This window comes from Amphiprion ocellaris, chromosome 1, assembly GCF_022539595.1.
Source record: "Amphiprion ocellaris isolate individual 3 ecotype Okinawa chromosome 1, ASM2253959v1, whole genome shotgun sequence".
In the NCBI taxonomy this organism is placed as follows: Eukaryota; Metazoa; Chordata; class Actinopteri; family Pomacentridae; genus Amphiprion; species Amphiprion ocellaris.
The window spans coordinates 31,866,477-31,878,894 of NC_072766.1; the positions used below are offsets into that span (position 1 = coordinate 31,866,477).

The 12,418-nt window shown below is 39.8% G+C and overlaps 2 protein-coding genes across 4 annotated transcripts in view; one reads left to right on the forward strand and one right to left on the reverse strand.

Annotated features, from left to right (window-relative positions):
- The first annotated feature begins 2,369 nt into the window (after positions 1 to 2,369).
- Positions 2,370 to 10,564, forward strand: LOC111563324 (high choriolytic enzyme 2-like). The gene has a single exon (XM_055012028.1). The coding sequence runs from the start codon at positions 3,052 to 3,054 to the stop codon at positions 3,790 to 3,792; it is 741 nt and encodes a 246-aa protein (XP_054868003.1). The 5' UTR covers positions 2,370 to 3,051; the 3' UTR covers positions 3,793 to 10,564.
- The window catches only part of LOC111563323 (multiple C2 and transmembrane domain-containing protein 2-like), a 47,813-nt gene continuing 45,952 nt past the window's right edge, over positions 10,558 to 12,418 (reverse strand). For all 3 annotated transcript variants that reach the window (XM_023262358.3, XM_023262356.3, XM_035944506.2), the window contains one exon: positions 10,558 to 11,612. In XM_023262358.3, coding sequence (XP_023118126.2) covers positions 11,565 to 11,612 — 48 coding nt within the window. In that variant the 3' untranslated portion in view covers positions 10,558 to 11,564. The remainder of the gene's footprint in view (positions 11,613 to 12,418) is intronic.

The following is a 12,418-nucleotide window of genomic DNA, read 5'->3' on the forward strand; positions in this document are numbered from 1 at the left end:
AGATTGATGCATGAATGCACAGTTTTTTTCTGCTTCCATTTTTACATTATATGTACATTTCTCTAATTTATGTGGGGCAGAGTATTTTTATATTATGGTGCTGTGTGTTGTTACTTTTACTTAAGTAAAAGATATGACACGTCACACTACTGCAGGCCATTTTCAATCCATTTTCATCGACAAAGAAGTGGACTAGAATGTAAATGTAAAGTTGGAGCATATGCAATTTTTTTAGTTAATAATTTGAAAATATAGACCATTTTCACACAACCAGTGTAAAAGTAAGTGCAATAGCTACAAGGAATCATTTAAAACTGTTTACAAGCCACAATCTCTGCTCAGAGCAGAAGAGAAATGCAGGAAGAATCAAAGGGTAATATGTGATTTAACACAGGGCCTGAAAACATTTATGTAGATTTTTTGAGTATGACTCGGTTTTCAGTCACATATTAGCCTTTCAGATTTGTCATGAGTCCTTTTCAGCTTGTTAATGATGAACAGTCTGAAAAGCAAACCAGGCACAACAGAGTCCCTCACAGTAGCTTCAGTAGCATTAAAATACACTATGAAAGAGTTTGTGGTCATGAATAAAAAACAAAATATACATATATGTATGTCTTGGATATAGTGTAAGTGCATTTAGAGGGACTGCATGTACTTACAAACTACAACAGTCATCGGAGAAACAACGGCTGTTCCAGTCTCCTGCCAAACACAAGCTCTGCATTAACGACAGCTTTATATGCAGAGAGTCTAATTGTAGAGTGACATGTGTAGTCTTTTCTTTCAGATGCCTTGCATTGTTGTGCACCTTGTGTGTCAGCATGTCCAGCACAATTATCAGCTGTCAGTATCTCTCTGTTCTGATTTAAGAAGAAAATAGAAAAAAAAAAGAACAAAAAAATGTCTGTAATTTTATTATTCCTGTTGAATGAAGTGATTCTAATTCTGGTTTCTTTTCATAAATTATATTGAATTTACCCTGTTGAATGCTGTCTTTGCTCACAGCCTGCATTCATTCAATCACCCCCCAGTGTTAGCTTTTCAGATTTGTGAGGGGAATGATTTTCATCTGCAAACAGACTGTTGTTCTGGACAGAATTCCTCTGCCGGTCGAGACTGAGTGTTGTTATTAAGCAACTTAAAATGACACAGTCTGCAGGGGGGCCTGCCAGTGCAAAGATGCTGTCCATTAGCTGTCAACAATGACCACTAGGTCTACCCTCCCATGGGACTGGCAAGCACGGCATCGTCTCATCCCGAGTCTGGCTGAGAGATCACACAGGCCCCATTGTCTCAAGCAGCCTAGGGTCTTATTGTAGCAGTGCCTCTGGGAAAGGACGAGCCTTCATGTCTGTGGTCTGTTAAAGAATAGGCTTTCTCCAGGCTAAGGCCATGAAAACTGTAAGGGAAGAATCTAGGGGAACACAGAGAGGCTACGGAGTAGATGTGGAATAGGGGCACCCCTCCTTAGACGAGTTTGGAGTCCCCTTCCAGACCTCCCTCTCCCTCTCCCAGTGCTGACCTCCCTTCTCCACCTCTGTTTAAGAATGCCTGGGCCTTGGTCATTATTTTGGGCAGATGGAGATGGGGGCAGGCAGTGAAAGGAGTTGGTGTCACTCCTGAGGAGAGGATGGTAGAGATGACAGAGAAGAAAAAGCGAATCAGAGAAAAGATCAAAAGCAGAAGCTCGCCTTTCACTAGCCTGAAAGCGCTAAAGAGGATAAGGAACGATCAGGCCTGGGGTCTCCTGTCCTCTCTGGCAATTAGACTCAGCTGATGGAGAGAAAGGCGTGAATGGCAGGGTTCAAGGCCCTCTCTAGGACTCACACAACGGGAAGGAGTTTTTTCCCCGACGCCTCCTTTATCTTCCTCTCCTTTCAGAGTGTCAGAAATGCAGCTGAAATATCTCTCCAAAAAGACAGCACAATCCCCAATGCCAAACCTTAATCACGGTGGCTGATGAGATTGAGAGGGGGGAGCGTTTGAGAGAAAACACACATTCTTTTCACAATTCATCTTTACACTTTATATGAGTCCAGGATTCAAGGGCTTTATAGTCAGTTTATATGTGATAATTAAATGGAAGAAATTAGAGTCCATATTTTTATGACACAAGAGGACATATAACAACCTGGGTTCAATGTTAAATACCAATAAACAACTACATGTTTCAGTGTTTGAAAAATTTTCAAGGGCTGGAGAAATATATACTGAAATGACACCATATGTTAGGCATTTTGGGATAAAGAAAACAAAGAAAACTTGAAAAATTACAGGCTTAAAAGTTTAAGCCCAAATGCACCAAGCTAATAGAAATCTAATTCAGTGAGAATGCAATACATTAGCATGCATGAATCAGTAAACAAATGTTACTGTGTCCCTGATGGAGGGGCAGCCATGATGGGTTTGTACAATGACTTGGACTATTCATACAATTTAGTATTCTTTATTCTTTTTTTTTTGACTAGCGAGCTGTCTTGGGCACAGCTACAGCAACATGTCCCACAGGAACCTATTACCATCTTCTACATATGCAAGAGTTTCAATAGGCCGTCTATCATCCTCACAGAGGGACACGCAGCTTTTTCTACAACTTTAACAGCTTGTCATAAAAGGCGCACCGGGGATTTCAATTACACAGGTCATCAGAGAGTGAAAAAACTGTATTTGGGTCACACAAATTTTATTTCAACATATATGTTTTGGCAAAGACTCTGAAAAACCTAGCTGTAACTCAAAGAAACATAAAACCAGCTGAAGTTTGCCTAGCTAAGGAGGAACATGGTACACAAATGGGGCAGATTGGACAAAGAAAAGCCTTTGCAGGATTAGATACTATGTTTAAAAAGTAGGTTTGCCTGTGGAGTCCTACCTTCAGAGGTTTATTTAGGCCTAGCAGTGTGGACCCCAACCCATAATCCTCCTGCAGACACACCTGCAGAGGAGAGTATAAAGACCCTGCACTGAACTGAGTCACACATCAAGCTTCAAGGAGTTTCTCCACAGCAGCTCTTGACAGAAGCTCCAGTCTCCAGACCGATCTTGAAGATGACTCCCTCTGCCAGCCTGCTGCTGCTGCTGCTGCTTGGCCTCTCTCAGGCTTTTCCTGTGGAGGAGGAAGGAAGCTCAGAAGAAGAAGAAGGAGAAGAAGAAGACACTATTGACATGACCACCAGGATTCTGAGCACCAACAACGGCTCCAATGAGAACCTGCTGGAAGGAGACTTGCTGGCTCCCATAACCAGAAACGCCATGAGGTGCTTTTCCCAGAGCTGCTTGTGGAAGAAAGCCAGTGGTGTGGTGACGGTCCCCTATGTCATAAGCTACCACTTCAGTCAGTCTCAGAAGAACATGATCGCAAGAGCCATGAAGGCGATGGAGAGAAGGACCTGCATCCGCTTCAAGGAGCGTTCCAGAGAGTACGACTTCATCAGCATCGAGAACAGACAGGGATGTTTCTCCGCTCTGGGCAGAACCGGAGGCAGACAGGTGCTGTCCCTCAGCAAACAGGGCTGCCTCCACCACGGCATCGTCATTCACGAGCTCAACCACGCTCTAGGCTTCCAGCACGAGCAGACCAGGAGCGACCGTGACTCCTATGTCAGGATCAACTGGCAGTACATCAAACCATCAACTGCCTACAACTTCCACAAACAGAACACCAACAACCTGAACACTCCTTACGACTACTCCTCCATCATGCACTACGGAAGAACAGCCTTCAGTATGAATGGGAGGGAGACCATCACCCCAATCCCCAACGGCAATGTGCAGCTCGGCCAGACGTAGGGCCTATCCTCTGGGGACATCAAGAGACTCAACCTGCTCTACAGATGTGACATTCTTTTTAACTTATAGGAAATAAGTATTTGTTGTTCAAATATACAGCAGCTCTACAACAGAAACAATCAAGTACGACTATACTGGAAATGAATCTCGGTGGATGAGAGTGAGGTGATAGATCAGAAATCACAAGTTAGTAACGAGTCATATATCTGTGATGCAAAGAGTAAATGAGGGTGCTGATATTGGTTTGTAGACTGCTGTTCTACAAAACTGGCAGATATTTTGAGGGACAGGATCACGTGATCAGACACCTCAGTCCAGAGCATCACGTGGCAGACTGTCATGCTATGTTGTCTATAATAATTTATTTCCCAACAAATGGTGGAGCTGTGGACATTCAAATGCCTGTCTCTGGCCCCAACTGACATAGCAGCACCCAGCAGCCAACAGCCACTTCTTGTCTTTCTTTTGTTGTTTGTGACATTGTGTCACTTTTACTGCTCATTGGTCAAAGGAGTGTCTGTGCAATTGTCTGATTGTCCTGTGAAGTCCCTCATGATAAGGGTGTGAATTAATTCCATGGCTGAAAACTGTCACCAGTTAAACTCCTCAAAAACATCTGGTGCAGAGTTGGCTAAATCAAACCCTTTCCTCACGAGAACAATAGAAATGAGATTTTGAATTTTTCCTCTCATTCAGAATAGGACACCATTTATATTTTAGTTCACAGCACTTTGAATGGTTCCCTGGTGACTGAATGTTGTGTTTTCCTTTATAGAAATAAAGACATTTCCGCGATAAACCGAGTCATAGATCGGTACATAAAATTCACCAGAATGTTCAGGAAATGAAGGAAGTGATGCTCAAAATTTCCTGGGGGACACCCAGACCCCCCATTTTACATGCCCCCCAGTGTTCAAACAAAATCTATGCCCACTGACACATGGAGAAAACAAGATAAGCACTCAGAGAGCGCAGTACTCCGCCAAGGCTGCTCCGTCATGATTTCCAACAGATGAAATCTTAAAAACATTTGTGGTCAGAGCAGTCAATTTGTAGTAGGATCGCAATCATGTGATCGTCAGCAGGCAGCTGACGTAGTGTTCACTTGTTGTCATAGTTACAGTGAAGCTGTGCCGTTATCTCGCAATGACAGAAATCTTTAACAAATCCGTGGATCCAGACTATAAGCCACATCACTGCCAAAATGTAATGACATGGTCCTTGTGTCATTTCTGACCTTCCCTGAAAATTTAATCAAAATACGAGTGTATTTTTGAGTAATGTTGCTAACAGACAGACAAACAGACAAACGAATGCCAATCGTCACATAACACTGCCACGTTCCCTGGCAGACTAATAATAAGATAAACTGCTAAAAATAATAGATAAATAAAAATGATGAAGACCTAAATACTGACAGTTAAGTAACACAAAACATACTCTAACACTGGATAGACCTTTACATCAGAAATAATGGAATAATTTCCAATCTATTATATTCAACTGCACACATTTGGAACATTTGAAACATGATGAGTGGTAGTCATTCTTGGGTAGGTACATCAGGGCTACCAGAGGGACAGAATAAGCTGTATATCTACAGCTGAAAATGCCCTAAATAAAATCAAATTTACTGTAATTTACTGTTTGAAAGCTATTTGTTAAAAAATAACAGAAACATATGCATTTACAGCAGAGTTACAGGCAAGCTGGGGACATGCATCACACAATGTTCTGCTATTTCTGTTGGGTTTGTCAACAATAACCATAAAGATATATATTTTTTGCTAGCCTTAATATTTCAAATGAAACAATATAAATCCTAATGTCATTCATGGACAAGTAAAATTTTCTAATACAGACATGTTTTCATACAATTGCTTTAAATAATGACACAAAAGAATGGGCACATTGCACACATCCTGAAGATCAATGAATCTTGCCTGTTGCCAAGAGCAAAAGCAACAGACAAAAATAAACACTTCAGATTTAAATATGGCAGTGAAGAACAAAACTGCCTCTAATTGTTCCGGTTGTTTCGGGGAGGGCAGTATGAGGTCTGTTGTTTTGTACAGACCTTTACTATGTGAGTCACTACATACTTTGTGTCTTTTAGACCTGACACTCTGTGGTAACATTTCAGGGATAAAAATCTCTAATATTCAGCTGATGTCTCCTGCAAAAAATCAAAAGCAAACACAGACAAAAGGCCAGTCTAACGTCACTGCGTTGGTCTCATGAAATCTTTTGCATCTCCTCTGTCAATCAGAGCTGTTGGCTGTTCGTAGCCCGGGGCTCTTCTGGATGCAGGGCTTTGATGTTGGCCTGCTCTGGGACAACACTGTCGCCCTGCAGCCTCTGGGCAGCAGCACTGCTAGAACACACTGCGCCTGTGATTTACCTGCACCCAGACTCCCTGAAGGACTGTTCAAATCATAGGGAGAGGTAGGGGGACGTGGGGTGTCCACATGGTCAAAATCAAGCTTATTACTACACACAACCGGTGACTGCTGAGTGCAGATAAAAGAACTGTGATAAATCAAACATTTTGAACAGGACTCACTATGACAAATGACAGATAAACTGAAACAACTGCAGCTGCAAAACTGTAGCCAGCGCAACGGCTTAGTTTACAAAATGAGAACTCTACAGAGCAATCTTTTAAAGGAAGACTTAGCCATTTTAAGAAATATTTGCTGTCATCTCAATGACTACTTTAGTGTCTAATCATGAGGAGACATTAGCGTGGTTTAGCATCAGCACTGGAAACAAGTGGAAACAGCTGGGCTAGCTTTGCCTGAAGGTAGCAACTCAAATAACTCAATCCTGAAACTTGCCATTCATTATTTAAAGGTCTATTTTTTGGGCCGAGTAATTTAGTGGTAACAACAAGTCCAAGGATTTTAAACCTTAGCTTTCACTTTGACTTTGTGAACTATGGGTAGAGCTAAGCTATCTGTTTCTGCCTATATGCTAAGCTAAGCAGCTACCACCAGTGCTTTCACCCGTCTCCCAAAAATTCCTATACAACTAAACTGCGTGTACAAATTTGTTTTGAGGGATAAAAAATTCTGCCTAATTATGTTGTTGCTTGTTACATATCACTAGTGTGTTTCCAACTGCTGCTCCTTTTCAGCCAACCAATCTGACTGGGAGGACTTGTCACCCTGGGAAACCAGAAAACTCAATGAAATTTTGTGAGACAGGGTTGAGTGGCTTCAGACTGTACTCAGATTATCAGGGATGGTAGAAGGGAGAGACTTGCCACTATGAAGAATCCTGAAGAGAAATCTATAGGAGAAATCTGTAATATCAAAAATGGCGGTATAATGACACCCACAGTCTGCTCTGTAACAACAAAACTGGAAAACATTAGGGCCAATCGTGTTGTTGCACTGACTCAAACATGTAGTTGTAAAAGTGTGCACACACATGTTAGAAGTGAAATCTGTGAAGAAATATTTTTTTTTAAACTTATTCTTGGACAAAATCCTCAAACTTTTGAAGTATTTTTATTTTTAGTCAGGTTGGGTGATTGTCACATGGGAAGTTGTGTACACCAAATGCTTGGCATTCGAATAGTAACATCAGCCTTGCTTCAGGCCAGCAAAGACAGATAAGCAGCTTTGTGTGATTGCACTCTTCATCTCTATTGTCCCCGAGATTCAGGGAAAAAGTGACCCAAAGCTACAATTATGGACTTAATATAAAAGACACATGTATTCACCTGGTTTGTAGTCCACTGTTTTGAAGCCTCAAGTTTGGCATTTGACATAAGAAGTGAGCTTTGGATCCAACTGAGAACTTGAGGGTTTACACACACCTGTATGTATAGTGGTGACCTGTGTAGCAATCAATAACAGCCAATACAATAAAACCTGCAAACAGCAGAACAATTTTGGCCATTTTTAATATAATAAAGCCAGTAACGTAATAACTTGCCGGTGATATAATAAAGTTGTTGAGCCAAGAAAGTAATAACATTTTAGTATGTTATTACCTTATTAGCTGGTTACTATGTTAATGGCCTACCATTAAAATCTTTGAAAATGTACTTGTAACTTAAATTAATAATTAACTAATAACTAAAATGTAATTTCTTTTCTTAAATATAAGAAAAGCACTTGTAGAGAGCCTAGAACTGGACAAATAACATGACTGTTCCATTAGTATTATAAAGCTCTACAAGGCTGCTGGACCAACAGTGGTCTAAGTTTACACATAAAACAGTTATTTGACGAGGACAGCTGATGGATGAAAGCCTGGATTCTTCTCAGGAAAGCAGGTTTTGGGCAGTGCAAAGTTAAGGACATGGGGGGTTCTGTAAAGCGTCTTGAGACAATTTGACCTGTAATTGGCACTATATCAATAAAATTGATTTGAATTTAATTGAAAATACTGGAAGTAGTAATGTCAATTTTATGTTGATGTTTTCTACTTAGTTCAATATGTACATAATACTCTTCAGTTTTTTGGAGTGAGTGCCATCATAGAGCCAGTCCAGTTATTTAAATACAGTTTTAAGTGAGGACTGAATCATTTTCCCTTGAAGAAATGTTTGAAAAAAGTTTTAATGAAATGTGGTAAATGAATTTGACAATGCAACATCCAACAGAGACACTGACATGGAATTATGAATTTACATATCTAAGCACAAAAAAACCCAACTTTCTAAGTAAAGATTTTGTACAACAAATAATTTTCAATTGACTCTTACAGCCATAATTAAGGAGAGTGAGAGCTACATGGGACGTATCCTTGATGAATGAATATGACAATTATGCCATCCACTAGACCTATTTTTAATGAGCAAACTGCACAAAAACTGCAAAAAAATATTTTATTTCCAAGAAATGCAGTCTGATTTATGTATAATTACATTATTGGCTTCAGTTATTTCATTTTCAAAGGATTCCTGAAAAGATTTTTTAATGTTAGGCCATTACAGTAATAACCAACCAAAAATGTAATAACATATTACATTATTGGAAAGTTATTACGTTATTGGCTGTTATTACGTTACTGGTTGCTACAGACCTGTCACTCACTTTATTATCTATTTTCTTGCAAATGGGACCCTCATTTACAGAATGAACATCATGCTGTATTGAAGGAGACTTGAAACTAGCAAATGAGACCACAAACCTATTAGGAAAATGTTTACTGAGGCAACAGATCAAGTGAGAAGTAGATTCATTTTCTCATAGACATTAATAGAATCAAGCTTCATTTTGCAACCAGAGGAGTTTCCCCACTGCTTACTGTGAGAAAGAAAGTAGATTTAAAGCTCTTCCACATGACGTCACATTTCAGCCCTGGAGGCTACATCCATCTCTCATATACAGTTTATGGCCCCAGTATTAATGGGAAACACACCAGGTCACATCAACCATACCTGCATTGTATATTTCCTGACCTGTCTAAACATTTCTTAAAACTTGTTTAAGAGGTGCTTTGTCCAACTTTCGAAATCATTTGCCCCAATAATCTCAAGGAAACCTTCCGGCTGCTCTGCAGTTTGCTTGCTGGCAATGTTTGAATGTTAGGAACCATCTCAATCCTGTGTTGCCCATCAGATCCCACCATCCCCTCCACACACAGTCCACGCTGAATGTAGTTATTATTAAGTTAATTAAAGCATTATAATGGACATTCACAGGCTCTACAGCGCTTCTCGATCAGCGCCCCTCCCTGCACACACACTCAGACACAGATGAATGTTCTCCAGTCCTATATTGAGTTATAACAAGTCTTTGGAGACCCATCGGCCACTGTTTTTGTGGCTCATCATAATGCATGTGCCACATCACATTAGTCCCCACATGTGAACCGTGATTTTACTTGGTAATTTTGAAGTGTCTCACTGCCTATACATATTCATGCTGAGCCTATAAGTGTCAAATTGAGATGTCCTTTCGGTGTCCTTGACAGCAGGTTATTAATATTGAATACCTAAGTCAACATTATAACTAGATGAAGAGATATACAGGTCATTGCCTGCCACATTCGTCACACACTATTCTTGAAACAATTGGACAAATCATCAAATTATTGCATATATTGTGTTGGATATTATATACCCACTGCACTGAGCAGTTATTTCTCTACAGGGAGTGTTACTTAAAGAATTTATCAAACTGTTTGGTGTTAAACACATCAATTACACTCACAATTCTGACATCTAAGTATCTAATCAGGTCATCAAATACATTTGTACAACATTTGATTGTATTTCATCAGTGCATTTTCTTCTTATTTTACTCATCTCGCATTTAAAAAGCTACTGCCCACACTCCGACTTAAAAAGCCACAAATCCCAGGGTATTACTCTGAACAGCAACATCTTAACCATTCCAGTTTTCCAATCCCTAAATTAGTGCGGCTGCTGTTGCTCGTGGCTGGTTTTTGAAAATCCTCCTCCTGAGCGGTGTGCAGCCCGGTACCAGAGGTTCGCCTGGCTGCTGTGCTTGATAGGATGCTGGCTGCAGGCATCTCGTCACGGCAGCTGAGAGGAGGTCGCTCAGGTCCTCCTGCTAGTGGCGACGCCCAAGGGCCATCAACACAGCGGGGAGCCCGGGTGCTGGTGAGGTCTCGCACAGCCTCGCTTCACTTCATGAAAGCCTAATGAAGAGAGGGGGCTCAGAAACAGTGCTGCTAAGACGCCCACAATCCTGCAGCATGGGAGCAGGGAGAGGATGGATACTGTGTGCAGGAGGATTCAAAGAGACGGAGATGAGACAGTAAGGCAGATAAAAAAAAAAATGCTACAGTGTTAGAGGGCACATTTATTGCTATTAGAAATGAAGGACACAAAATCTTCATCAGTGATTGTCAATAATAAATAAAGTGAAGAGTGTAGAGGAGGTCCCATTTTACTCACAATCGAAGAGTAAAATACACAGTGCATCCTCTATGCAGGATGAATGAAAGCAATCTAAAAACTGCATGCAGGCACTCATCTTTACATGTACAAACGAGTCCTTATTGTCATGTAGAAATAAAATTAGTCATCATTGTATGTGCATTGTTCTTTATCCATGTTGAAGGTGAATATATTAAAGAAAATATGACGCATAACATCTGTTGTTAACTTCTGATATATTGCTATATATGAACATGACAATTTAGAAAATTGCTACCTGAAATCACCATTAGTATTTAAAATTGCGATCTTGCACATAAAAATGCCTTATAACAACGCATACTGTTTTAACAATTACATCATCTTTCAGCTCTAGCATTACTAGCAATTATATATTTATAAAATAGAGAATAATCCATTTTCAAGTAATAGTTTTCATATATGTCATGTAAAAATATACACATGCATGATACATACCAAACATACATTCAGTATAATACAAAATGATATTTCGGTTGGTTTCAGGAGGACACAACCTGCGGTCAAGAATATAAAACAAAGCAGCTTCCGATTGATCACTTTAAAGAGTTAACTGTACATCGATTTATATGCTTAAAATCTTTGGAATTAATGTTACAAAATCCTCCAGACACAGGCAGACAGTTATATAAGTGGCAAAGTAATCACTGTAGATTCCTCAGTAAGGACTTCTTTGGCTGAAAGACGTATAGGTGCTGGTCGATATGAGCAGGTGAATTAAGATTCATCCTTGCTGAATGCTGCGACTCCGACACAAAGCAAGACTGTGCAGAGCTCTGGCAGGTCCTCCATCCTCTGGAAAGTGTTTTTAGGTAGGAAGCCCACAAACAGCAGGTCCAGTAAACAGACCTTCTTCCTTTTAAGGTATGTTCTATGAGACTTTCTTCTTTTTGCTGCCTCTCAGCTCACTGTACTGAACCTGAAAGAAATCAGAATGTACAATACCTTTATTCTGGTCAACTTAACATAGGTGGACAAAACAAAAACACCAGAGACAAACACAGACACCTTTAAACAGACAGCTTAAAATTCTTAGTAATTCGTTGTATTTATAAGGTGAAAAGCAATGAGAGGAAATGTTCCTGCAATTCATGTTTACTTTCAATGCTGACTAATCTGTTGAATATGTTCTTTAATAACTGATTAGTGGTCTGGTTTATAAAATGTCAGAAATGGTTAAAAAATGTCAGTGACATCCTTAAATGTCCAGTTTACTGTCATAAAGAAGGAAAGGAAAAAAGAAAATATTCACATTTAAGGAGAATTTTGATTTTATTTTCTGAAAAAAATGCCTAAACTGAAAAATCAATTATCAAAGTGGTTGATGATTAATTTAATAGTTAACAAAAAAGCGATTATTGAATTAATGGTTGCAGCTTGACCTTGGAGTAAATACTTTGATATACTACGGCAGAATAGGAGTTCATAATAAAGATTATACGATGTAGCTCATTTCTTATTGCTAGAAACAGTCTGCTGATTCACAGTGATGATGTTTATCTGCTGGAATGAAATGAAAAGCTCAGTGATCGACTGTTTTAATGCAGAGTGAGCAGCATGAGAATAAAGGATATCTGCACAGTAAAACATAGTCTTCCAGTTCTTACTACAAAACATGCAGAAAATGCAATGCAAACATTTTTACTGAGGAAGGATGGAATGAAGTACCATCACTCCCACCACTGACTGGGATACCCAGTCATCACTCATACACTACAACAGTGG